The sequence below is a fragment of the Uloborus diversus genome, chromosome 3 (assembly GCF_026930045.1).
Source record: "Uloborus diversus isolate 005 chromosome 3, Udiv.v.3.1, whole genome shotgun sequence".
NCBI classification, from domain to species: domain Eukaryota; kingdom Metazoa; phylum Arthropoda; class Arachnida; order Araneae; family Uloboridae; genus Uloborus; species Uloborus diversus.
In genome coordinates, this window is record NC_072733.1 from 64677468 (window position 1) to 64704609 (window position 27142).

At 34.6% G+C, this 27142-nt stretch overlaps 1 protein-coding gene across 1 annotated transcript in view; it reads left to right on the forward strand.

Moving 5' to 3' along the window:
* The window catches only part of LOC129218773 (uncharacterized), a 167994-nt gene that overhangs the window by 121973 nt on the left and 18879 nt on the right, over positions 1–27142 (forward strand). Inside the window, exons 3-5 of the mRNA XM_054853096.1 lie at positions 8105–8199; positions 10455–10547; positions 12634–12696. Of these exons, the coding sequence (XP_054709071.1) occupies positions 8105–8199; positions 10455–10547; positions 12634–12696 (251 nt within the window). The remainder of the gene's footprint in view (positions 1–8104; positions 8200–10454; positions 10548–12633; positions 12697–27142) is intronic.

Here is a 27142-nt window from a genome sequence, read left to right on the forward strand (position 1 = left end):
TAATAGCTGTTTGCATTTTTCCTTTTTATCATCATTTAATATTTATAATTTGTTTAATATTTGTAATTCTGTTTGCTTAATTTTTATATATATATATATATATATATATATATATATATATATATATATATATATATATATATATATATATATATATATATATATATATATATATATATATCACGATTCTAGCATGAGAACCGCCAAAAGTTTTACACGCATTTGAGGCTGATTTGAGTGTTCTATTAGCATAGGACATTGAAAACAATTTAGATTTACAGAATGTTTACGGTTCGAAATTTTATAAAATGAAATATAACTCAGATTGGCTACGGGTAAATTAGTTTTTGAATTCCAAGTATTGTAGATAGACGATAATAATCCATATTTCTAAAAGTTGTAATTTTACATGCATATAATGAGATACTAATTAAAAATCAAACATGCCATACATAGTGCATTTTTTTAATTATATTTTACACTGTTCCCTCTTTGAAAAATAAATAAAAAAACAGCTTTTCTTAATACTTTTTTTACTTTCCAGACGCAAATAAAATATGATCACTGCCAAACAACTTGACCGCGCGATTTCTAATATCAAATATCGACTTGGAAAATATTACGTAAGAATGAGTTTGACCCCCCCCCCCCCCCCCAAGTAAGGGTACGTAGAGATTTTTCCAACCCCCCTCCCCCTCGGAACCCTTACGTAATTAATGAATGGCCCCCTAATGCACAAAAAAAAAAAGGAGATTATGTATAAAAACGGAGAAACGTTTTTTCTTTCCGACGATGTAACTTTCAATGAGAATAGTGCTGTATATTTGTAAAATTGATGGAAACCTTACTTTTGGATCCAACCTCGTAATTAAAATACAAATACAAATACAAAAGTGACGACCAGCAACAGGCTCTGGGCCCAGCTAGACTGGTTCTAGTCAATTTACAATCCCCAGTGAAGATCAATGGCCCTCTTAAAACTGTCTACTCCTTTGCTCATTACCACCTCTTCCGGTAAGCTGTGTTCCAAGGTTCCACTACCCTGCTAAAATAATAATTTTTCCTAATATCCATGTTAGCCTGAGATTTAAATAGCTTAAAACAATGACCCCTTGTCCTGTTTTCAGTGCTAAACTTTAGCCCCGTAACATCTTTCGTTTTAATAAATTTAAACAGCTGAATCATGTCCCCTCGGTCTCTTCTTTGCTCAAGACTGTACATTTTTAGCCTTCTAAGCCTGGAATCATAATCTAAGTGGGAAAGTCCACTTATTAGCCTTTGAACCCTTTCCAATACATTAATGTCTTTCTTAAGATAAGGAGACCAAAACTGAACAGCATACTCCAAATGGGGTCTAACCAAACTTCTATATAAGGGCAGAAGAACTTCTTTAGATTTATTTGAAATAGATCTATTGATAAACCCAAGCATCTTATTGGCTTTGTTGCTAGCAATGCTGCACTGTTGGCTAAACTTTAAATCCTGACTTATTAGGACCCCCCAGATCAGTAACTTTGTCTGCCTGACTAATGACTGAACCTTGCAAATAATAACTTGTACACTTATTTCCATGCCCTAAATGTAGCACTTGACATTTCCCAACATTAACAGCCATACCCCATTTATCAGCCCACTCCGTAATATGATCTAGATCCTCTTGCAGCTGATTTGCTTGTTCTTCATTTTCTACAGTCCCCATAACTTTGACATCATCAGCAAAACAATTCATGTTCCCAGAAATATTTTTGTGAATATCGTTCATAAAGACAATGAACAAAACAGGCCCTAACACTGATCCTTGAGGAACCCCGCTTAAGACCTCACTCCAATTAGAATAATTTCCCCTTACAACTACTCTTTGTTTCCTTCCGGTCAGCCAATTTTTTACCCAAATGAAAGTTTTCCCTCCTATTCCTATATCAGCTAATTTGCTAAGTAGAGCAACATGCGGTACCTTATCGAAAGCTTTTTGAAAATCAATGTAAACAACATCTACAGGCTTCTTATTGTCCAAAGCCATGGTAACTTTGTCATAGAAATGTAATAAATTAGTTGCACAAGATTTACCTTTCCTGAAACCGTACTGAAAACTAGTCAATAGATTATTAGTCTCTAGAAAATTTACTATCTTAATTTTCATCAATGTTTCAAAAATTTTGCAATCCACCGAAGTTAGACTCACAGTTCTATAATTTCCCGCACTCCCTTTAGACCCTTTCTTGAAGAGCGGTGTAATGTTAGCCAGCTTCCAGTCTTCTGGCACTGTCCCCGAATTATAAGAAGCATTGAAAATGTTTGCGATTACATCTGCTAATTCCTCTGCACATTCAACTAAAATTTTCGGATAAATATTATCTGGCCCCGGAGCCTTAGTCTCTTAATTTTTTTCAAATGAAGTAAAACGTCATCCCTGGAAAATACAAAATCCTCAAGCTGTACTATAGCTTGTGTCTTGTTGGTGTCAACTGTTGAGATACAGTTATCGTTAAAAACACTCGAAAAAAAGTTATTAAGAACATTAGCAATATCACTATCGTCCTGAATTAAAATTCCGTGCTCATCAACCAGTGGCCCAATATGACTATTTCGAACTTTCCCCGAATTAGCGTATGCAAAAAACCTCTTGGGATTCCTGTTTATGTTATCTGCCAGTCTTTGCTCCAACTCTCTTTTCTGAATCCGTACCAAATACTTAAATTTACGCCTTGCCTTACAATATTGGAGCCTATCTGCACTGTGACCTGTTTCTCTAAACCTATGAAAAGCAGCTTGCTTGTAATTTAGAGCGTCTTTAGTTTCCCTGGAGAACCACATTGGCCAAATTTTAGTGTTGACACCCTTTCTCCTAAAAGGAACATGATCTCTAACCGTATTCGCTAGATTTTCCTTAAACTCTGCCCACTGAAGATTCACATCGCTATTGTCCAATCCAGAAGAAAAAACTGCTTTCAACCTCTGCCGAAGTGCCACAAAGTCAGTATTTCTGAAATTGGGCACAAACCTAAAATTCTCTACTTTGTGCATATCAAATTTAATCCCAAACCTAATACTGTTGTGGTCACTATCTCCAATGTGTTCCCCTACACATAACCACTGAACAGAGCCTTCCATGTCGCAGAAAACTAGATCTAAAATCGCGTCCTGTCGAGTACCCTGAGTTACAATTTGATCTAAGAAAGTCACCAATTACTTTCAAAAAATCCTCTTCTCTGCTATTACTATGGTAAAAATTATTCCAATCAATTCCTGGAAAAATAAAATCTCCCATTATGATGACTGACCCCTTGCTAGAAATGTCACTAATAATACTAAACATCTGTTCGTCTTGACCCTGGCTTAAGTTGGGTGGCCTATAAATATTCCCCAAACGTAGTTTTTTGCCCTTATTACTAGGGCTCGACCGATGGCAATTTTTGGCCGATGGGCCGATGCCGATTGTTCAAAGAGGGCCGATGGCCGATGGCCGATTGTTTTCCTCCAAATGGCCGATTGCCGATGGCCGATGGCCGATGCCGTTGTCCGATGGCAAAAAAAAAGTCAAACAGAAATGTATTGATAAGATTGTCAGGGATTTAAAGGATCATTGATTCATTTCACTTTACTTCCTTTCTACGAATAAGGAATTGTAATCACAAAAAAAAAAAAAAAGAGTTCGACCTAAATTTCTATTTTACGATCATCCAATTTATACTTCACAAGTTTTTTCGGCACATCTGTACATGCATATGCACCTAAGAACATATAGATGACCGAAATATCCATTTTGAATGCCTCCTCAGTTAATTATCGCAAATTCTCTTGTGATGTCTTCATGCGCGTAAATTTGCGTCGCTCAAAAACGTTATGAAATAGTACTTTGAAAACTCATACGTACGTAGTACAGACCCCTAAGAGGTTTTTTTGGGGGGGAAAAGTAGGAAATGAGGAATCAAAAATTAAAAAAGTAGGAAAAATAGGAAAAAAAAATCACTTAAAAAGGTAATAAGAAATAGGAAGAGATAGGACTATACACACATCAAGAGGAAACAAATTTAGCGTAAATTTTATTTCTAATGTAAAATAAACTAACAGTATTTTTGATTTAAAACCACCCCAAAAATAAAATAACAGTTCTTTTGAAGTATTCAAGGGATTTAATGAAATACTGAGTTGCAGAAACAAAACGAAAGAAAGAAGCTGACAATCATCAGTATTTAAAATAAACTAGTGGGAACAGTTTATTTTAACCCTACAAAAATATGAAAATAAAATTCAAACAAAGAAACACCCTTAAACAATACAGTAATAAAATTTTTAAGTGTGAAAGAGTAAAATGCAATGTAACGATCGCAAAAAAATAATAATAATAAAATAAAACTCATATTTTGGTGCAATAAAACCATTTTTGTTAAAGATTTGTTTTGTCAAAAACGAAAACATTCCTTCGAGAGCATCCATTAATCATTTGAAAATACCAACACTTTCAGCTCCTGTTGTCATAAACTATGATACAAAAATCAAAGCAAATATTAAATTAGTTTTAGTTAAAAATAATCAGCAGCTACCACCAACGCCTCGGAAGAGTTTCTGAATCTGCTTCATCACTTCCGAAGAAAAAATTCAAAAGTCCCTTTGATTTCCGAACTATGTTACCATTCAAAACGTCTTTAATCAATTTCTTACATTAATGCTCTAAATTCTTCCTAAACAATAGATAAAGCTTGAAAAAAAAATTCTCTAATTTTATGAATGGTGCTAGTTTTAAACAACTAAGAAGTACGTGAAATACACCGCCAGCTCAGTCATTTCCAGCCGAGGACTGCAGTTTCGTGCTTATTAGCACTCATCAGCCCGGCATAGGGAAGTGACTGAGCTGGAGATGGAAAACCTCTTAAGGAAGCCAAGAGTGCGAAACAAACTGGTAGCTAATATAGAATTAGCAGACCAGACGAGTGACCGAAGCAATGGTTCGGTTCAACTCGAAGATTGAACGCAAGGCAAGGTATATAAAGTAAATTACCGGGGGGGGGGGGGGCATTAGCCAGGGCTAAAGCAGAAATACGTGAAATACACCGCCAGCTCAGTCACTTTCAGCCGAGGACTGCAGTTTCGTGCTTATTAGCACTCATGAGTGCTATTAATTACGTATTTCTGCTTTAGCCCTGGCTAATGGGCGGTAATTTACTGAACTAAGAAGTACCACTAGAGTTTAATTTCAGAAATTGAGAGAGTGGGAGGAGGGGCACACAAGTGTTCTCGGAAATACAAAAAATAATCGTAAAAAATAGGGTTCAGAATAATCATTAACATTGAGCAGAAAAACCCTTTTAAAACTTGCACCCGAGTTAGTTTTGACGTGCAGTCGCGGATTTAAAATATAGCAAATGTTGCAATTGAGCGAGAGACCCCATAACCATAGGGGCACCGTGGGAGTTACAAAAATGCTTATGATAAATGTTTTACAACTTCTGTGATAGAGAAATAAGGCCCCCGAAAATGTATTTCGACGGGACCCAAACGTGTAGCTCCGCCGAAGCGAGACAGAAAAGACTGCATTACTGTGATTCATATTACAAATATCAAAAAATTACCGTCGGTTCATCGGGAATCTAACAGAATGAAACAAAACCGGTTTTGCCATTTCTTATTTGTTTCTATAGTTTCCAATTCGGCAATATATCAGCAAATGATCGTCAGTCTGAGACGCTATATTAGTTTTGCATTGAAATAAGTAATTAATAGCCACAAAAAATGAGTAAACAGGCTTTTCAGAACACCCGATCGAAAACAAAAAGGGAAGTGCACAGCTGGAACGTCCACAGACCCCACATACGAAACTTTAACCTTCTACAGGTTATCATTTTTGAGTTATGACTTATGGAGAGATACATACGTACATCCAGCTGCAAGAAACAACGCAATAATTAACTTGTTTGGTACCTGAATGCAGTATTAAAAACTCTTTCAGGAGTGACTAAAATGGAAATTCATACTGAAATTTAATTAAACAATTTTATATGAAAACCATAACTTCCTTTACTTCGTATAAAAAAGTAAAACAGCAAAAGTCTTTTTTTTTTTTCAAAAACATCGGCCAATTCCATCGGCTTTTCGATGCTTTTTAAGGCCGATGGGCCGATGTTTCCTGCAAGTTAGCATCGGCCGCCGATGCCGATGCCGATGGCTAAATTGTTGAACCATCGGCGCCGATGCATCGGCCAAGCCGATGCATCGGTCGAGTCCTACTTATTACTAATCAACTCCAGCCAAATCATATCAATCTCATTAGGTTTATCATTAATTACCAATTCATTGCAAATTAAAGTGTCTCTGACATAAAATAAAACCCCACCACCTCTTTTACCTACTCTATCTTGTCTAAACAAATTATACCCAGCGATAGATAATAAATCATCATCACTTTCGGTAGCCCATGTCTCGGTAACTCCAATAATATCCAACCTCTCGTCTATAATTATGCTTTTCAATTCTTCCATCTTGTTCCTAATACTACGAGCATTTATATAAAAAACCTTAAGTAAGCCCATCTTACTTTTATTTAATGCTGCACGATTGTTTGAATCCCAAGTGTTAAAATCTTTTCTCTTATTAGCCACCCTATTTCCGTTTCTACTAAAATCCCGATTGTTAGTACCCTTTCGAATTCTGCTCCTTAAACCATGCCCCCCATTCCAACTTAGTTTTTTGATTCTGAAGCCTCTAAAACCAAACCACTAACCATTTTGACCCCTGTAGAGCTCAGATGTAGGCCATCCCTAGCAATCCAATCTCGTTTACATCTACTCCACACATCAATAAACCTGATACTACGCTTAACGCAAATTTCCTTGAGTACCAGGTTCATACACCTAGCCCGTTGGTTTAACCAACTCCTATGCACTCCATACCTGGGAAGCAAACCAAGCACTTGGACATTTGCCGAACAGTTGGTTGCTTTGTCCAACAGGGAATCCCATTCCTTTGTAAACTCATCATTGTTACTATGGCCTACATCGTTAGTTCCCACCCACAAAGTAACTACATCCTCTTTATTAAATACCCCCTTCTTTTCAGCAACCCTATTTACATCTCTCACCCGAGCCCCTGGCAAACAACATCTAGCCACCTTACGTCTAACTCTGCCTATTGAGTTTCCCACCTCACGCACCATTGAATCTCCCAAAATTATACCCTTTGTTTCCCAGTCAGTCGCCTCAGCAATAACTTTCCCCTTTACCTCTGGAATTTTCCCACTATCTAACACACAGCTAATTCCCACATCCTTTTTACTAACTTCCTCCTTTAATTCTGGAATATTCCCACTATCTAACACACAGCTAATGCCAACCTCCTTTTTGCTAACTTCCCCCTTTCCCTCTGGAGTGTTTACCCCATCTACATGCCTACAGCCTAATGCTAACTCACCCTCCAAAGTAAGCATCCTAACTCTGATTTCTGAGAGTTCAACACAATTTGTGCAAATGAAATCCTTCTCAGACTCATCCTTCCCCTTAAACAAGCAGAACATCTGACATAGGTCACAAGAAATCCACTTGTCCCCTTTACCACTTTTAACCTCCTTCATTATGCATACAACTCCCATTCTAGCTCAAAATGGTACACTTAAAAAGTCAATACAAAAATACAAAATTGGAGAAATAATGCTAATTATTAGAATTAGAAAGCATTGGAAGTAAAAGATACAAATATTACTAAATCCTAAGACAAGCAGTAAATTAAAATAAACAAGTTACACCCTAAACAGAGCAGTCAGGCTTAACAAGAAATCAGCACAATTTAGGCTTAGCTACACAGAATAGAAAAACACTTTAAGAAAGCAAGTAAATCAAAAATAAGACTTAAAAGCACAAGAATACTTAATTATATGATAAAATACAATAAAAATACTGAAACTAAAGTAGTACAATAAACAATTACAGTAAAAAATCACTTATCTCAGGAGCAGCAAAAACACTCCCCAGCAACTGTAGCGCGACATGCCGCTAGAGGGAAGCTATAGAAATACTTCTATATTAATTTTGGTATAATATGTATACGATAATTTCTAACGATGTGTGTGCTAACATTGCTATTCATTTAATTACTTTTTATTTTAATCTTTCAGTTCGAAATGTTTTAATACTTTGCTCCGTAATATCGTTCATCCTCTCTGTGTGCCTAATCATAGCATCTGTCATTCTGATGAGAGCTCTAAAGAAAGTAAGATATATTGGCTTCCTTGTTGCAATTTATTTTTTAATGTTATGTGTTTTGTGTTACTTAGCGTCAATAAGCTTGATCTACAAGTAAATGATTTCAAAAGCATTTATTGGGAGAGAGGTTACTAGAATAGACTCATTATAGAAGTCACCATAAATATATATGTGAAATATTACCATTTGATTATATGGTTAAAAAAATTTTTTTTGGAAAAACCTATATTAAGATTTCAACTGAAACAGTTTTTAATGTAATTCATTTGAGTGACAAAAGTAGTAAATAATCAGGTCCGGATCTATAAATTTTGGGACCCCTTTAAAAATTCAATGGACCTTATTCACGGTTTGGCAACGGTCCCATCAGCTGTCTGTCTGCGGGTATTTTGACCAATCACGCAGTGTCAGTAGTGCTAAAAAAACTCGTTTTATTTAAGGATTACTGGACTTCATGCGCATAATAAACATGTTTAGAGCTTAAAAAGACTTACGAATGCATGGAAAATGCCGAGAAACGGAGAAAATAAAAAGAGAATTCGAGTTTTCACCATGTTTGTGATAAGGAACCAAAGAGGCTTAAACCCATGAAAATACGATAATAAAGAAAGTATTTCGTATCAAATGAATCGTTCATTATTCTTTTACAGCCTTTCTTAGTTAAAAACGTAAAAAATCTCCCATTTTTAAATAGAAAGAAGAGTTTATAAGCCACAGAAAAGCAAGTGTTATTATACGCTGTAATTCCGGATTTTCGTCTGCTACAGTTCCCACAATGCACTGCAGTGAGGGTTTTTACCTGCAGTGACGTCAGGTGAATACTGTCCATGGGGCCCTAAACTGAAAATGTGTACTAGATTTCTGTGCCACAAAAGGCCGCGGGCCCCTTAGTTCCCATGTACCGCCCCCTATCCTCCATCGCAGGGTCTGTGGGTAAGCAGATCCGGTCCTGAAAATACTACTTTGATGGATAGGGAAATTAAATTATCTCAAAGCTCTTGCATTGCTGGACACAGAATTTCAGTACAGTTAAAATAAGTGGCGTGGAGTTGATTGCTGAAAATGGGAATTGTCCTCACAAAGTGGGGATATCGGTCTCCTTAATCTTCAAATGTTATATTAAATTGTTTATTGTTTAATAACGTGAAAATAAACCAATTTTTATTGAAATAATGCTGGTTATTATTACATACAGCAGTTACATTTTTTTAAAACCCTATTCAACGGATAAAGCAGAGATGGATCTCTTCTCTTCCATTAAATCCTTTGTTCAATGTAAGCAACAAGAGATGCGAAAATTCGCGTCATTTGCGGTCGTCCTTCATGATTTTCGTAATTTTTATGGATTCCGCTTCGGAAATCGATTTTTGAATAGCAATAAAATTTTGAAGAATTTCTTCGCGTTCGAATAAGACGACCGATTGCACCAATCGGTTGATCACATGACATATATAACGTCCGTCATCAGTGTTTTATGGTCAGCTCAGCTATGGTCAGCTGCCGGCTGTGCTGCTCTAATTTATGCTGCAGACTATTAATAGGCTAAAACTACCACTTGATGATACTATTAAAAACGTAGAATGACCTCAAATACGATCTTTAAGAATACTTCTGGAAAAGTCCAAGTATTGGGGCCATGAAAGGGTGGTTCTAGGTAAACGATTGGCTGATTCGAACGAACACTTTAGAGCGCGATAACGAAGCGATCGATTACAGCGCTATCTTGTGGCAGATGATTGATGAAATTATGAAATAGGAATTACGTACTTTGTTTTTCAGAAATTGCTTTTCTCTGCATTTATTTGAGTTGATTACTTAAAATTTAAAATGTCATTTTATTTGAAACCTTGAATTTCCTTTCAGATTGTAAATTAAGCTTTAAGAATGCATTTTTATGTCTGATTTATGTACCTTGAGGGGTTTTTCTTTGTTACACAAGAAAATGATAAAAAATTATATTCCTACTCTTTATTAAAGAAGATAAATATTGATAATGTTTTGATAGAAATTTGTTTAAAAATGAATTTTATTTACTTTGTGTTTTCAAGGAAAAAGAAAATCTATTTACACAGTTTTATAAAAATAAATAGCATATCAAAAATACCTTAAAACAAGTTTGTAAAAGATAATAATTTTGTTTTTCAAATGTTAGAATTTATTTTCATCCATTTTGGTTACAAATGTAATTAGTATCATCATAATGAGGGAATACTATGACAATCTGTCTGATCTGATTAGTACAATGTTTTTTTATTTTTTTAGGAATTTGAAGGAAAATTCCGTCCATGGCTTCTTTGTATGCTGGTGTTTACAGCTTGGAGAGCTATTGCTATATTTTATAGATCTGTTGTAAATGTATGTAATGTATATATAATAGCAAAAATCACCTTTAAGTCATATGTATTTAGTACTTTTAGTATTTGTTGGCAAGTAATGTGCATGAAGTGTATTTAAACTGTTTCCCTTTTGATGCTAAAACACTGTTGTTCTTTCTACACACTGTATCAGTTTGTTCAAAACTGACTAATTTCCTAAATATGTAAAATGTGTGGGATACGTTGTTATAGTTTTTTCCCTATTGAATGATATTCAGCTTCATCAATAAATCTAAAAGTATTCAGTTGTTTCTTATTATTAGTAAGATTAAAATATGTTGATTATTTTAATTCTCATTCTGTAACTCTTTTCAATTTAGATCAATGTGTAAAGATAGAAAAATTATCTATTTAATTTCAATATGAGTAGTTCATGAAAATAAATGAAGGTCAAATATGAGAAAATAATAAAACAATAAAAAAAGACAAATATGCTACTATTACAGGTAAGATAATGCATCAATTGTTGGAACAGTACTAAAAGCAAATTATTTAAACTTATCACTGTCATTTTAATTCATGTACTGACAGGGTCGGACTGGGGATAAAATTCGGTTCGGGTATCCAGAGAAAACCGGCGCCTCTCCAATTAAAAAAAAAAACCCTCTTATTCATTATTGATTAAATATTTAATTAATATTCAAAAACATAAATTTATAAAAATATTTAATAATTTATTTTATACTGCAAAACTAATCAATTAAATATTAAAAATTAATAACCAAATATTGATTTAAATAATCAGCTAAGATTTATTAACATCAACAAACAGCATTTTATTATTAAAAAAAAAAAAGCAAATAATAATTTTTACTTCCTCATACAAAAAAGGAAGTATTGTATTCGCAAAAAAATTTTCACTCAAAAATCAACCTTAATTTCCATTTTACTCACTCCCGAATGAATATTGAGTTTTTTTTTCGACTTGAACACACTTGGATTAGTGCCTAAGAACATATAGACATGGGAAATATCCATAATGATAATTCCCAAGTTAATTACCATGAATTTTCTCGTGACGTATGTAAGTATGTTGTATGTATGTTCGTATGTGCGTATGTATGTCGCAAAACTCTTTGTTGATGGTACTGCTGGAGGGAGAGTGATTCGATTGTCTACTATCAAAAGTTTTTAAAATTGAAGTCTAACACGCAAATTTAGACTGTCTTTTGCGTTTTTTTCATTTTGTTATTCATACATATTTGACTCTTAAAGGAAGTGGCAATTTTCCATTGTCTCACCTTGCATCCACGATAGTTGAACACATAATTTGTTGTTTGAAATGCTTGCAAAAATATCTTATCAGTATATTTTTTTAAAATAAAATAAGTCTTCATTTGCTTGATTACTAGAACTATATGCGACCTGTGGCCACCCCTTGCTCTGGTCTCTCTCGTGCGGTGCATGGGCTGCACACCTGCTAGGTTTGGCCCTTCTTATATGAATTAAATGTTGTGACATATTGCTTGTATATCAAGAGTATTTAAATAGGCTATCTTGAGGTATGGCAGGTATTACCACCACTAATGTGGAATGGGTAAATTTATATAAGATTGAGCATAAAGTACAGACATAGTTCAAAAGAAAACTTCTTAAATTTGTTTAAAATATTCAACTTTTTTGTTTCATTTAGATTCTAACTTTTGACAAAAGCTTAAAAATTAACATTTACTCCTTGGATGTTGAAAAATATTTGATTCTATAATAGCTAAAGATTGATTCTTATAAGCAGTAAAAGTAACTATTTACCATTCTATGCTTGCTTAAACTAGAAAATCTTTTTTATAATCATTTACATGTTTGAAAGGGTGAGAGAGAGAGAGAGAGATAGATACTATATTTTCAATCAATTTTTTGTGCTGTGGGGGAGGGGGGGGGGAGAGAAACCTCTTTGTTATCTTTTTTAAGATTCTTTATTTGACATTCACTCTTTTTTAATGTTCTCTATGTGTGTGTACATGCTTGTATGAAGCATTATTGATTTTTATCATTTTAATACTCATTTATGAATTTTATTACTGACTTTATAATGTAAAGGATTTTTATTTATTAATTTTTTTTTTTAGGATTTATACTTCAGTTATCATCAAGCAATGTTAGTGATATGGATTTTATTGATAGCTGGAAATGTAAGTTTGTTTTTGCGCAAAAGTATGTAAAATGCTAGAAATGATGGCCAGTTTTTAAAATTATTTAAATGAAACTGAAATTTTTAAGTTTAAATGCAATACATATTTTTTGTTTTGCTTTTAATCAGTGCTGTTGATTTAAGAACTTATTAAATTTAAATTGTGAGTAAAAAGGGACTCATGATTCCTTTTTATTCTTCATTTACAGTTGAGAAGTGGGATTTGCCACAGCAATTGACCACTTGAGCACTAAAATGTACAAAACAAGAATAAATAAGTAGATATTTTAATCTGATTGCTAGAACTACCGTAAAATTTCGAAAGTACCCCCCCCTATCGATTATAGCCCCCCGTCTTTTGTGAAAAGTGAAATCACTTTAAAATCTTGAATATACCCCCCCCCCCCCTTCACCTGAAAATTTTCTCATCATCTTCCTTTGCCACTCTTTCCAAAAAAAGAAGGATAACATTTTCTGCTTTACTTGGAAAGCATTTACAAAGGGTTAGTTTCCCCCTCCATGTGCAGTTTTGCTTTTATAAAAAAAAAAAAAGAAAGAAAGAAAACACAATGATTTGAACAAAAAAGAAAAGGTCTCCACGGTTTATTCCTTCCAAAATGTCTAGACTCCTTTTGATGCCAGGGCGCCTATTTTTTTTTTTTTTTTTCATAAGTATTACAAAAGAAATTAATACTATTCACCAAATTCCAAGCCACGCTTACTCTTTTGAACACTAGGTGGCAGGGCTGCACGGGGTCACTCAAAACTTCCGGCGGAAGTCTTATTTGTATTGCTTCTTACGACGAATTGCTCTGTTAACGTATCTGTAATTTGATTGAATTTTTTAAATTAATCATGAATTTCAAAGGCGCAAAATTTTCGTAAAAAGAGGGGATGTTGTTCTGCTTTCGGGTACAGCATGAGGACAGGAGCAAATAAGATGTCAGAAATAAAGATGTTCAAATTTCTAAAGGTCCTGATCGTCGAATCAAAGCCAATGCTTTAAAGCGAAAGGATTGAATCTTAATGAATATTATGTAGTAAACACACTTTGTGCGAGGTATTTACGAGCTGGAAACATTCACCTTAATTTCATCAGCTTTGTGTTTTTACTGTAATGTGTGAAGATCTATATTGATCTATATTAAATTGATTATTAGAAAAACTCAACCTGAACAATTTTTTATTTGCTTCCTGCAAAGCTGAAAGTTTCCAGTGTTTTGACGGGTTTCAAACAGTTTGATTTGTGTGATTAAAATAAAGAACCACTATTCATTACCTCATGAGAAAAAAACTTCCCATAGCTCGAACTATCAATAACTCGAACCATTTAGCCCGTCTCTTGGGACTTCGAGTTCTTGACGGTACTTTGATATTAGGCGCTCTAATTGTAAACAAATTTAGATATTCGACAATCGGTAAACAAACACATTAATTAAAGTTATAGTATAGTATCATAGCACAGCTATTGGTATTATTACATTCAAAGCAATTTTAACGCAGGAGAAAGCACTCGGAGATTAAATTTAAATTTTGTTACCTTTCAATTTTTTTTATGCCTATCAATCTTGCTACAGAAGCAAGTTGATTAAACAAAAAAAAAAAAGTGATGAACAAATATGTAATAAAATATATTAAATATCAAACCTGAAAATTAGGTAGCAACTGTAATAAGTGTGTGTGAACTGAAAAGCTACAACAGGAGAATTGATTGAATATGACATCAAAACTCCCTGTCATAGCCATTCTGTGTGAACACAGTGCAGAAAAGCTTCCATCTTTGAAAAAATAGCTTCAACTTAAGAATAGGAATTACAATTCACAACGTACTTGCAATCCAGTAGATTTGTGATTCTTGAAAGCAGACTTTGTATCAACTTTATTTCTGTTTAGGAGGTATTCATAAATGCTTATCATTGAAATCGCGATAATGATCGACAAACGAAGACTCGTTTTTTTTTTTTTTTTTTTCTTATTTCTGTATTTAAAGGATCAGGAAAATCAGATCCGTTGATCGACAATTTTTGAGAATAGCAAAGCCTATTATACTCATTTCATGCATTAAAATACGCAAAAGACATGATTCTACCTAGAACTGAAAGAAAACAAAATTGCCTGAACACTGTAAACATCAATCGTTAGCAATAGATTCGCCATCCATCTACTAAAGGATCGGTAAGGTCACAGCATTGAAAGATCATTTTTAACAATAACTAAGTTTGTCTTTCTTATTTAATGCATTGAAATACGCAGAAGACATTATTCTGCTTTTTAAAGAAGCACAACAAGATCGCTTTCGCTATGAACACCTATCTCTAGCAATGGAGATAGGCGCTTAACCGGAAATAAGACTCGCTACTTCCGATCTACGTCAGTGGTTTGTTTGTTTATTTAGGATATTTGGTGAATTGTACTGCTTTTCATTCATTTTGGAAGGAGCATTTTTGTTCTGATTCGTGAAACTCAACGATCTTCAACACGGCGCCATTTTGAAAACGTGACGTCATTTTGGAAACGTGCTGCTTAAAAAGTAGCGCGCAACTTAAAAACCTTTTTTAAAGGAAAAATAATGTAATTCAACGAGTTTTAGGATCATCAAAAATATAAATTTTACTAAATCGAGTAAGAGATTTGTCTGTGTTTGCGTTCGCAAACTTTGTAAAGCTCAGTTTTCGAAATTTCGATCTTCGTATCGAATTTGCGGCGGTAATTGCGATTTTTGCTTCTATTCTGAAACAAGAACATTAAGATTTTGCTTATTTTACTGTAACCTTATTACATTCAGAACATAATGAATTTTCAAGCGATAAATTATAGTGGTTTTGCCAACTTAAGGTGCAAAATCCTTTCTTTCGAAAAAAAATGGCGCCCTTATGCAATTTATTACTACTAGGAAATTATGACAGGTTTTTATTAATTAATTTCTTTCTCTTCATTAATATTAACTCTTATTTACTTATTATTTCTTTTCTGTACTCTAAAATTAATACTACTAAAAACAATTATTTTGGCTAATTTTTCAGAAAAATCTCGATTACCCCCCCCCCCCCCCTTCTGAAATCAACTTTTGTTTTGAAAATAGGGGGGGGGGGATTTTCGGGATTTAACGGTAATTTCTAGCATCCCTTGAAATGTTCGGTTATAGTTTATAGTTGTAACTCAAGTTTTGATTGGAGATTAGGACGGAACACGCTTGCAAAGACATCTAGAAAATTTCAAGAAAATCACTTTTTTACTACTGAGAATTGTCTTGAGATGAAATGTTTAATTTCATTGATCAAAGTTAATTTTTTCTACAGACTAATTTACCGAGATTGGCTGATCATCCATGTGTGCTCTTAGTAAATCAAAAAACAAAATTGCATTTAAGAACTAACCATTTATACTGGGATTAAAGGGTAGTCAATTTATGTAAGGGTGTCTAAAATGCTATCAACGCCAATTGTTGGCCAGAACGGTGAAATAATGAACTTATATGATTTCAAAGTTTTATTTTTCTCAACACCAAAGTGATTACAAACATCTTGTGGTAATTTCTATCCAGAAAAAAGTATTTTTGCCAGTAAATGGGGCCTGGCCTGTGGAGAGACTCGACTGGGCTCGGAATGGGAATAGTGTAGATTCTAGATGGTGAGGTTATGGAAAAGTGGCTGGTGCTAAAACTAACATGTTTCCCGCCTGCATTACTACTGTTAGTATTATATAGAAAAAATACTATTGAATATTATATACAGGGGGCTAATAAAGGAACTTTTCCCACATACGAAGTCCTAGCGGCAATCTGCTGAACCAATCAAACCAAACTTTCAAGATATGGTATTTGAACATATGTACTCGATACTGTGATCATTTTAAACAACACTGTACTCTTGGTTATGGTTACATTGATACAATTTCGAATTGCAGCCCCCAATTTTTTGCACAAATTTATCAGCATATTGAAAAACTACATATGGCATTAGAACGAGTCGCGTGTGATGAAAATTGCGGGCTTAAAGTATTTGAAAAGATGAGAATTTTTAGTCCTAGTTACAACATAAAAGAGAAGGATTTTTGACATACTTTTAATAACTCGCAGTGTTAGACAGTACTAGAACCAATCACTAAACACCACGCACAAATCATTACTTGAGGAAAAAACCTTTAAAATATGAGTGAAAAGAATTTCTTCATTCAGTGTTAGAGTTTGTCAATGAGCAAATTTCGTCACACGCCAATCGTTTCAATGCCATTTGGGGTTTTCAATACGCTGATCAGTTTTGGTGAGTCAAAAGTGGGTGTTGTCCCTTGAAATTTTTGAGATTTGTTTACTGTAACCTCAAACTTCGTCTTTGCTGTTTAAAATCATCATAGTCTTAAGCGCATGCCTTTAAATAACCATATCAAAAATTTTAGCTAAATTGCTTCTGCGAATATGCCGCTAAAGGATATAAATGTAGGGAAAGTTACTTATGGACCACCTTGTATATATTTATAATTGGTATTTAATAGTGATGTTTAACATTAAGCTTTAACATTAAGATTCGGATCCTGCGGCGCCTCAATGTGATAACGTCATATGTTTGGAGTGTTATTAAAGCGATAGTGCTAAATTGGCATCTTTTTCGGCAACTTATTCTGGAGCCAAATTTTGTGAGAAATTTTTTAATGTCGCCATGATTTGTGACTTTTTGAGCTTTAAATTTCATCACTGTCATGTAATGTAATCATAATCGAGGTCACATGATATCTGTGATTACATCATCTACCTATCAGACAATCAGAGATGACCTTCAGGTGAACATATACAGGTATACATATGGTCGAATTTTAATTGTATGAGTTTTAGTTTTAACTGTGTTTAAAAAGTGGTTAATTAATTGTGGACACTGGTCAATTGCTCGCAAAATCTCCTTCTACATCTATTGTTGAAAAAAATTGAAAAATAGTGACTAAAACCGAAAAATGATTAGTAATCTTTAATCCTGATAGTTTTATTGACACGTATTGAAATTTTCAATTTTTTTAGAGTTTTATTTTCTGCGAAATTAAGTAGAACTTTCAGAAACTTCCACAAAATGGCCAATTACTGCCGAATCACCCTAGTTTATTGTCAAAATTTATGAACTTTATTAAAATAAATCCCAAAAGTTTTAAACAGGGTTCGTACGCCTCCTGAAAATCCTGAAAAACTCCTGAAATTTAATTTTTTCTTCTAAGAGCCCTTAAAATTCCTAAATTTTTGTTTTAACCTCCTGATTTTTCTCCTCTCCTCCTGAAAATAATTTTCAACAACAATCGCTAATTTTAATTCCATGTCATCTCCGTTTAGGCAGACATATTGAATCGCTGGAAACCAATCAAAAGTCTCATATTATACAGATCACCCAGTGCTTTTCGCAAAGACATGGGGGTGTGTTCAAACCGACTGACCTGTTATTCTGTTCAAACATGCCCATTACGGTTACTGATTGTAACTGCCACTAGAGAACGAACCAAGAGCATGTGCTAGTTTTTGTGTTAACAGAAACAGCTATTAAGCATATTTTCTGTATTGCTAATTAGTAGTGCTATTGCTATTTTGTAGTATATTTTGTACTGAATATGCCGATATATCTAATATTTTGTGTATTCCTGTTATTTTCAAGAGGGCCGATCCTAGGGTGTCGGCTGCCAGTGTGCAAAGACCTAATGTGCCGCCCCCTTAAGAGTAATTTGCATATTTTGACTTATTTTTAACGTCTATATAAATCTTTCTTTAAATTTCTATGCCAAGTTCGAATTTAAAAAAAGGGGGAGGGGGACAGAAGAATGATCTTATAAAAAGGAAGAAATTTTTTTTGTAAGAAACTCCTTAGGTACACTTTATGTCTTTGAAGAAAGTAATAGATACCAAAATTTACTAGTCGTAAAAACGCATTTTATAGTAAGATAAATAAATACCTTTGTGCTGTTGTAAGGAAACGAAAAGTAACAACGTATAAAAAGCACAAATTCGCTGATTACCATCTGCGAATTTGTGTTTTTTATGCGTCGTTACTTTTCGCATTTTATAGTTTTTCTTCGGTGACATCAGAGCAGGGACTGAGGAAGGGGAAGCGGGGGGGGGGAGGTGTCAGGGAAGGAGGATTGCTCCAAGAAAATTATCGAAATTGGCCCCCCCCCCCCCCGTATGAAAAATTTTTTACTTAATCTTTAGTTGTGTTTGGTTGCAATGACAAAAGAGTCGAGTATAGTCAAGGTGCATGGAGAAATTTTCAAAATTGACGTCAAATATCACAATTTTAGGAACTTTTTCGAGACTTTAGGTGAAAGTAATGTTGCAGTTCTTTCCTAAAATTCTTTCAAAATTGAAATCAGTTTGAAGCTATTTTTTAAGACTGTAGCTTAGGAAGGATCGGCGTTCTTCCCGAAAAATCTCCAAAACTGAAATTTTAAACCCACAATTTTGGGTTACCTTTGTTGACGTTGCAAGAGGGAGGGAGATTTAATCGTCTCCCATCGAAAGATTTCGAAATATAAGTTTAAAACGCAAATTTAGGCCGTCTTTGGTGATTGTAGGGGATCTGGCCATTGGTAATTTCTCGGCACTATTTTTTCAAAAACCCGTTTTTGGGTAGATTTGAAAACAATACGGGAAACGTTAAAATATTCCGAACCAAAATACTTTTCGAAATTGTTATCCATTATAGGCTATTTTTGGGAAGGAAGGATTTTGGAGCTCTTAAGGCTCTTCTATACCTCTCCGTAAAATCTTACTCGGAGAAATCGCAGAATCTGTGGCAACACAAGGGGTGTATCTGGGAGGGTCTAACTCGATTTTTTTTGCACTTCTAATTGGTCTGATTTCATGATCGACAGCGTCAATCATTGAGTTGTTGAAAGGACAGTCGTAAATCTAAGCTGTCCCCATCAGTACTCCTTTGCGGTCGGACGAGGGCAGAGAGCTAAAAGAAGGATTCTGTTCCAAAACATGTCCCCCTCCCCCCTCCGGCCTGTTTCTCACCACGACAACAGATCGGCGTAGCGGAAAGAACTCACGAGTATGAGGGTGAAGAAAAAAGAATCCAATTCTCCTATTCCATTCTACCACCCTTCTCACTTTTACTTGAAAACTTTGGAACCGCGGGACAATTCTCCACATTTACTCTTCGAATCGAATTCTGTATTTGTTTTGCAATTCATGGGCGGCATAATCTTCATTTTTTAAAAATTTGTTTTATATTTATTCGTTCAGTTCATTCATTTATGTATTTTTCAATATATAATTGAGGGGGAGGGGGCGAGCGGAACACTGATGATCTTTATAACTTTATCAATAAAAGATTACTTTGCTTTTTACAGAAATTTCTGAAACTATTTTTGAAAAGAAAAGCAAAACAAACATAGAAAATAGTATTTTCGAAAAAGATTTTCGTTTAGAGTTCAAAACTGTCATATGACAAAAAAAAAATGCATCTGTTCAATGAATCAAATGTATGATCATGTTCAATCTCGAGAATTATAGGAAAAAATAGATTGCAAAAGACACAAAATTAAATAAGCATTATTCCAAAGTGGAGACAGTGAGGAACTCAATTATGTGTCGAAGTAATTATCACTATGAGGAACTTTCTTGTTCCCATTCGCTGTAGGCAAACGAGGTGGGGAAACAAAGTGCAAAAGATGAGAAAAAAATTCTACATGAGATCAAATGAATTGATATCGTTCCATTTTGAGCATTGGAGGAAAACAAAATAATATGAAAAGTCAAAATGCATGATCGGGGAAAAAACGTAGTGAGATACTAAATTACTTGCTAATGAGAATATCACCATACTGAACTTTCTTGTTCGGAGCCTAATTTCTTTTCGATGCAGTTGTGACAATTGATAAATTGTCACTGCAAAAATAAACTTTATGTAACATGAAAAGAGTTCGAAAAATGCACTGTAAATTGCGAAAGTAGAGTTCTTTGATTGTGAGCGTGCTCAAATGGCCAAGATGAAAGTTCAACTAATGATACTTCTTGAACTATCGAGAATTATTTTGATTTGAAACGCTGCAGGCATCATTGCTTTGTTAATTCTTTGAAAAAATATCTCCGCTTATGGCTTCAAAGAGATACCTGGGATGAAATAAGCACGACTTTATACATAAAATTAAATGAATCAAGTATGCTCCTGTTCCATCTTCAGTATTGAAGGCAAACAAAATAATATGAAAATTCAAAAAAAAAAAAAAAAAGAACAAGGAAAAAGGGTACTGTGGCCCTAAATTACTGTGACGGTATCACCATATTGAACTTTCTTGTTCGCAGTCTCATTTCTTTTCATGCAGTCACGATGATCGACAAATTCGCATTGCAAAAATAAACTTTATGTAACTTGAAAAGAGTTCGGAAAATGCATTGTAAATTGTGAATAGAGTTCTTTGATTGTGAGCATGCACAAATCATCAAAACGAAAGTTCAACTAATGATACTTCTTGAACTATCGAGAATTATTTTAATATGAAGTGCTGCAGGCGTCATTTCTTTGTTGATTCTTTGAAAAATTACTTCCACTTGGGGTTTTAAATAGCTATCTGGTGGAAAAAATGTATCACTTTATACATGAAATTGAATGAATCAAATATGATCCTGTTCCACCTTGAGTATTGGAGGAAAACAAAATAATATGAAAATTCCAAAAACATTCATCGGAGAAAAAAGATTGTGAGGTACTAAATTACTTGCTGATGGCTGTATCACCACACTCAACTTTCTTTGTTCGCAGTCTCATTTCTTTTTCACGCAGTTGCGAAGATAGACAAATTCGCTTTGCAAAAATCAACTTTATGTAACATCAAAGAGTTCGGAAAATGCATTGTAAATTGTGAATAGAGTTCTTTGATTGTGAGCATGCGCAAATGATCAAGACGAAAGTAAAAGTAATGATAATTCTTGAAATATGTACAATCTTCAAAGGAGAAGCATTTTGATACAAGGTGCTGCATTCATCATGACTTTGTTGATTCTTAGAAAATATACTTTCACCTGTGGCTCTATAAAGTCACAGGGGAGGAAAAAAATGCATGAAATTGAATATATATATATATATATATATATATATATATATATATATATATATAATTGGATTAATCAAATGTGATCCCTTTCCATCTTGAGTATAGGAGGAACACAAAATAATATGAAAATTCAAAAAAAAAAAAAAAAAAACAATTATCTGGGAAAAAGATAGATACTTGCTGATGACAGTATTACCATAGTGAACTTTCTTGTTCGCAGTCTCCTTCCTTCCTTTTTTTTCACACAGTTATAATGACTGATAAATTGATATTGTAAAAAAAAAAAAAACTTTATCTAAAATGAAACATGAAAAGAGTTCGAAAAAACCATTGTGAAATAAGATAGTAGATCCATGGCCGCGCCGTCCTTATGTGTGAGGTCGTGAGGCTCACGACGACGCCAGAGTCAAAAAGGCGCCTTTCACTACCAATCAAAAATGTTCCAAATGGGGGGGATCTCTCCAACCAAAGAAGGAAAAAGAACTTTTCATTATATTCAGGACCCGCTCAGCCCAAAGTGATGCCCAGGCCCTGGCAAAATTTGGTGCCCCCTCTCGCAGGAATATCTGCAATTTTTTTGTGTGGAAGTTTTCAAAAACGGAAAGAAATAAAGAAATTTACCCCCATTTTGGTGCTCCTAAAATTGTGGTGCCCAGGTCCATGGACCTACCGGACCGTGAGTTCATCAGGCCCTGATTATATCTTATGGTGGCGGTGCAATTACACTGCTCACTGAAACAAGCAATCCTCTCGCTGCCTATCTAAAATGAAAAAATATTGCCTTGTTGTGTGTCTAAACATGCTTTTCAAGAGTGCAATCTTTTACACTGAAATCACGTGATGCTAGTTAATGCATACATTATCATTTTTCTTCTTCATGTGGAGGCGTGAATGCTGTTTAGGGCTAATAGTACATGAAGCTGAGCATATGAGACGCGAGAAATTTTCTATTCTTCATTTTGGATCTTGAGGAGACTATGTTGTACTATAATTTGTGCAATATGTCTTTTTGAGATTTTTAATTATTGCTCGCTTAAATTCGACTATTTCATGTTATCATATAAAAATTATTGTAAGTATATTTGCATATATTTTACTTGTGCGTAATATTGGTATATTGTAGACTACAATTTTGGCTAACTTTTTAGTTTCAAAAAGTAACGACTTGACCATAATTACTCGATTCCTCTTCCCCTCCTTTTTCTTTAACAATTTGTGTGTCAGAAAAAGAGCTTTGGACAATGTATTTGTTTTAGATATCATATTCAATGCCTTCCGTATTTTAGAATTGTTAATATTTGAAATATTTTCTTTTTCCTAAGCGCATTAGCATATCAGAGGAGCTACTGAACTCGAAATAAGTTCGAGATATGAAGTGAAACTAATCACACACGTGCACTGTAATCCAAAATTAAATACACATTTTTACATTTTTTTCAAAATAAATTAAATACCAAACGTATTTTTTTCTACGTCATATTGGTCTACAAAACGTCAATCCAGCTGTTAACTATATTTTCGCCGAATGCCACTGCATAAAGGCGCTTAAAAGACATTTGCACAACGGCGCTGATCAGGCTTGGCGCGGGCTTGAGTAGAGCTCTTTGATCTTGGTTATACGCAAATGATTAAGACAAAAGTTCAAGCAATGACAATTCTTGAAATATGTATATGAATCTTCGAACGAGAAGACTCACGTGAGTCTTCTCGTTCGAAGATTCATATACATATTTCAAGAATTGTCATTGTTTTTCCCATTATAAGATGCAGTAATTTACACAGATTCTTTAAACAAAATAACTTCTACATTCAAACGGTGTACTTCTATTAAAACAGCATTGAAAAATATATCACCTAAATAATTTCAAAAACTTATCGAAGAACTCGAATACAGAAAAAAAAAAGTGTTTTCTTTTTAGAACGGATGTCGAGTCACATAGATACAAGACCAACACACAAAACGACAAAGAATGAATGGTTATCAGCAGGGATGCAGTTTATTGCCTGCCGAGAGGCAGAGGGGAAAAGCGGAGAAGCAGCCAAAGACCCTGGGGGAAAAGAGAAAGTGGTCCCTCAAAGTGGGGTGTGGGGGGAAATGGGTGTGGTATGGTGGAAGGCGTGTTTTTCGCAGTTTTTCAGAATTTTTCGAAAATAAGGCTCTACTCCGTGGAGAATATCAATCGAACAAATTGTCTCAGAAACAAACTCAAAATATGTTTTTAAAGAGAAATGTTCAATCTCTTGCGCTCCTTTTTCCGTTTTTCCATATCATTTTTCAAACGTGTGAAAATAGTCGTTTAAAGTTTTAAAATGTTATTAAAAAAATTTCAAAATAACTACAGAAAAAATAATAAAGCGCATCTCTAGTTCTGTGTCATAGCCATCGTTTAAAACAAACCGCATGAAAATATTCCAGTAATTTCTCGTGTTATGCTTTGAATAGGTAGCAGATTTTCCCGTAGAGAAAGCATTAGCGTCGAAAACCAAGATGGACGGTATAGAAGAGCCTCAAGCGGATATTTCTAAACTCGCAATTTTATATTATCTTTGATGACGTTAACAAAATTGGGAAGCTTCTACGGATCTTTCGGATATTTTTCAACATTAATATCTGAAAAATATAACTATAAACTTTTGTACACCTGACCTCGACGGTTGATGGATATGCCCTAGCGCCGTGAAAAGTTACATAAGCCTGGCAGTTCTCCTCCGGAATTCTTTAGAAATATAAGTCCCAAAATCGTATTTTAAGCATTGTTTGATAACGATGGGACTAAGAGCGAGCGGGGGTTCAGTGTGCTCTCACGAACTGTGTTTTTGAAACTGAAGTCAATTTCAGGCTAGTTTAGGCAGGAAGCTGTATCTCCACGGAACCGTCTAAAAACGAAATTTTCAGGTATAGTGATTGCATTGGAGAGAAGGGGGATCCAGGGTCTTTCCCCAAAAGTTCTTGAAACTGATTTTTGAAAAACGCAATTTTAGTTTCTTTTTCAATACGTTAAGTGAGAGCGGGTGGAATTAGGGGTTTCTCTAAAGACGCTAATTGAGACTGTCTTTGGTAGTAATGTTTGCGAATGGATTTCGGTGTCCTCCACTGCAAAAATTTCGAAAAATGCCAAAGCAATTTTATATGACGTTTGATGATAAGAAGGGCTGTCATCTGAAAACACGTTTTGGTTTTTGAAGCCAACATTTTTAGGCTATGTTTGATTAAGTTAAGGTGGAAGAGGTGAATCAGAGACTTAATTGGGTCCTTAAGATCGATGGTTCAACCAGCGAAATTTTCCGAAAGTAAAGTCATAGAAACGCAATTTTAAGCCTTCTTTAGTTTCGTCAAGGAGATCATGGCATCCTTTTGGATCTTCGTTTTGGAGCTACATTTAAATTTGCTTCCCGGGGCAAGGGCCCTGTCCTCCCATCTGATCTGAAACCGCGCAGTTCATTCAAGATTTTAATCAGAAAAACTGTCGTAGTTCGTCATTCATATATGTCACTCTCAAGGGAGTCGCAATTTTCCACTTTCTCTCCACGCATCCACGATTGTTAAACACAGAGTTTGTTAAATATAGTTTGTTGTTTGAAATGTTTGCGAGAGTATCTAATCAGTATAGCTTTTCTTTTTTTAATAAATAAAATATGTCTTCATTGTTTAGGTCTATAAAAGCTTGGGTGGGGAGGGGGGGTAAACATTAGTGGTCGCCCTCAGTGCTCCTTTCAGACGGCACCATTTCATGCTTCAGAAGGGGGCGTTTCCCCTCCCCTGTATCCATGCCTGATTACCGGTTCTGTCACAAACTTTGTAACCAAATGAAGCAAGTGTTTTAAGAGTAGATATTAATGGACAATGAACCAACACCATGTTCCCTAACATTCTATTTTTCTTAAACTATGCTATGCTGTCGGGAAATCGGCAGTTACTTTGATAATTGAACATTTAAAATTCAACATATTTATTCTACTTATAATAAGTTATCTTGTGAGAAATTCTTGAGAAATTTTACTTGATTATAAGAACTATATGATGCGGTTTGCGGCCGCCCCTTGCTTTGGCCGCCCTTGTGCAGCGCACACTCTGCACACCTGCTAGGATCGGCCCTGATTTTCAAATATTTTGAATCCAATTTTTCATTTTTTTTTTTTTTTTTTGATTGAATAGTGTGTGAAAAAAAAAACTAATCGATTAAAAATTTGACAGCAAAGTAGATTAAATGTTACTGAAACTAATTTTCTTGTAAAAATCGCTCATGTTATTACTCCTGAAAATTTTGCTTTTGACTCCTGAAAACTCCTGAAATTCATTTTGTCTGGAAGAGTATGAACCTTGTTTAAATGTATGGTTTTCTAATAATTATAAAAGACATTAAAAACTAATTACACATTATATACAAATACAAATACAAAAGTGACGACCAGCAACAGGCTCTGGGCCCAGCTAGACTGGTCCTAGTCAATTTACAATCCCCAGTGAAGATCAATGGCCCTCTTAAAACTATCTACTCCCTTGCTCATTACCACCTCTTCCAGTAAACTGTTCCAAGGTTTCACTACCCTGCTAAAATAATAATTTTTCCTAACACCCATGTTAGCCTGAGATTTAAATAGCTTAAAACAATGACCCCTTGTCCTGTTTTCAGTGCTTAACTTCAACCCCGTAACATCTTTCATTTTAATAAATTTAAACAACTGAATCATGTCCCCTCGGTCTCTTCTTTGCTCAAGACTGTACATTTTTAGCTTTCTAAGCCTGGAATCATAGTCTAAGTGAGAAAGTCTATTTATTAGCCCTGTAGCTCGCCTTTGAAAAGTCTTATAAAAGACATTAAAAACTAATTACACATTTATAAATATCTAGTAAATTCGTTACAATATATGGTTATATTATTGTAACTGTCAGTGGTGTGTAGCTAGCTGATGGATTCGGGGGGGGGGGGGGGTCTAGAGTCTTTTTCTTTGAGTGTCAGCTGGAGTATTTCCAAAGTAAAAAAAGGAGGGGGAGGGGAGATTTGGCAGTGCCCTGTTTTTTCACTTTATATAGTAGTCAGGGTGCCATTTCGAAAAGCGTGTTCGGAGGTATGAATAAAATGTTTTGACTGTTTTTGATAGCTTATGTTATGTATATTTCAGATCCAATTGATGCCACTTTGCCAGAGTTGAGCATTTTGAGTAATTTAAGATGGCATCCAAGATGGCGCCCAGAACATTGAAAATTTTGTTATGAAGAAACATTAACTTTTAATATATTATTATACGGTCGAACCCGCTATAGTAGACCGTCTACGTACCCAGAGTTTTCCTAAAAAATGATTGTGACTGGGCGAGTATTCTTCGACCCCCTCCGCCCCCCGCCAAACACTTTTTTATAGAGTAAGATGAACATTTAAAGGCCTTCTTTTAAAACCCCGAAAATCGCATTAACAAGC